The sequence below is a fragment of the Lepidochelys kempii genome, chromosome 6, assembly GCF_965140265.1.
Source record: "Lepidochelys kempii isolate rLepKem1 chromosome 6, rLepKem1.hap2, whole genome shotgun sequence".
Classification (NCBI taxonomy): domain Eukaryota; kingdom Metazoa; phylum Chordata; order Testudines; family Cheloniidae; genus Lepidochelys; species Lepidochelys kempii.
Window position 1 is genome coordinate 6,175,177 of NC_133261.1, and position 1,605 is coordinate 6,176,781.

General features: G+C 46.5%; 1 protein-coding gene across 1 annotated transcript; it reads left to right on the top strand.

The window, feature by feature from the left end:
• The first annotated feature begins 263 nt into the window (after window positions 1–263).
• Window positions 264–1,262, top strand: LOC140912790 (olfactory receptor-like protein COR4). Its single transcript, XM_073347846.1, has one exon. The coding sequence runs from the start codon at window positions 264–266 to the stop codon at window positions 1,260–1,262; it is 999 nt and encodes a 332-aa protein (XP_073203947.1).
• The last annotated feature ends 343 nt before the right edge of the window (window positions 1,263–1,605 follow it).

Consider the following 1,605-nt stretch of genomic DNA (forward strand, 5'->3'; position numbering starts at 1 on the left):
ATATGAGCTGAATCAGGGTCAAAATGTGTAAATCAGACTAAATGGCAGGGTAATGCACTTTCGTAGAGATAAAGGAATTTTTTTCCCTCAGAAGAAGTGAAGGAGTTCTGGGTTTTCCCATCAGTTGTTACAGGTTCCATTAAACGACTCAAAGGGTCTCTGTGCATATGACCACAGTTCTTTATATTAGCATACACCATTCGCATAAGAACTAATGCCTTCCTTTATGGTTGATCCCGCAGCGAGCACCCAAGGCTGAATGGATGGCTGGAGGAAATTGTTCGGCAGTGACCGAGTTCATTCTCACAGGACTGACAGACCATCCAGAGCTGCAGGTCCCGCTCTTCACGATGTTCCTAGTGATCTATGGTATCACCCTGGTGTGGAATCTGGAGATGATGGTTTTAATCAGGATCAACCCCCGACTTCACACCCCCATGTACTTCTTCCTCAAGAATTTGTCCCTCATGGATGCCTGTTACTCCACAGTCATTGCTCCCAAGATGCTAATGAGCTTCTTAGCCAAGAGGAAAGCTATTTCCTGCACAGCTTGCATCATCCAATATTTTAGCTTCATATTGTTTGTCATCTCTGAGTGCCTTCTGCTGGCAGTAATGGCGTATGACCGTTATGTAGCCATCTGTAACCCGCTGCTGTACACAGTCATCATGTCACCAAAGCACTGCCTATGGCTGGCAGCTGGTTCATATCTATGGGCCTTCCTGACCTCTGTGATACACGCGAGCGGTTTGCTAAGATTATCCTACTGCCACTCCAATCTCCTGAATCATTTTTTCTGTGATATCAACCCACTTCTAAAGCTCTCCACTTCTGGCACCTATGTCAACAAGCTACTTGTTTTCCTCTTTGGCAGTCTGATAGAGGTGATCAGCATTGGGACCATCCTCATCTCATACATCTTAATTATTGCAACTGTGCTGCAGATCCGCTCCATCAACGGCAGGTGCAAAGCCTTCTCCACCTGCACCTCCCACCTGACGGCCGTCTCCATGTTCCATGGGAAAATTCTCTTCATGTACTTCCGACCCAGTGCCAGCTACACGCTGGACACAGACAAAATGGCCTCAGTGTTCTACGCAGTGCTGATCCCCATGCTGAATCCCCTCGTCTACAGCTTGAGGAACAAGGATGTGATGGATGCCCTGAGGAGAGCAATAGAGACAAAATTGAGGGCCCATTTTCCCCCAAAGGGTGTCTTAATAGGAAAACCAAATCCTTTAATGGCTGCTCTGCACACATAGGGCTTTTCTCCACTATGGGGTGGATCAATGCTGTGACCATCGATCCACTGGGGGACAATTTAGCAGGTCTAGTGAAGACTCACTGGATCGACCCCGATTGCTTTCCCATTGACTCTGGTACTCCACCAGAATGAGATGAGTAAGGGGAATGAAAGGGAGAGTTTCTTCTGTAGACTCAGCAAAGTGTGGACCCCGCAGTAAGTAGATCTAAGCTACATCTATATGAGTTACACTACTAACAAAACTCCAATTATGTAGCTTAGATTGACCTGTTCCCTTAGTGTAAACTAGGCCATGTGCTCTGATTCAGAAAGTCCATAAGCACATGTTTAAGTATGTCTCC

Bases quoted from the DNA above. Each gene is read 5' to 3' on its own strand.
- LOC140912790 (XM_073347846.1), top strand. From the start codon at position 264: ATGGCTGGAGGAAATTGTTCGGCAGTGACCGAGTTCATTCTCACAGGA.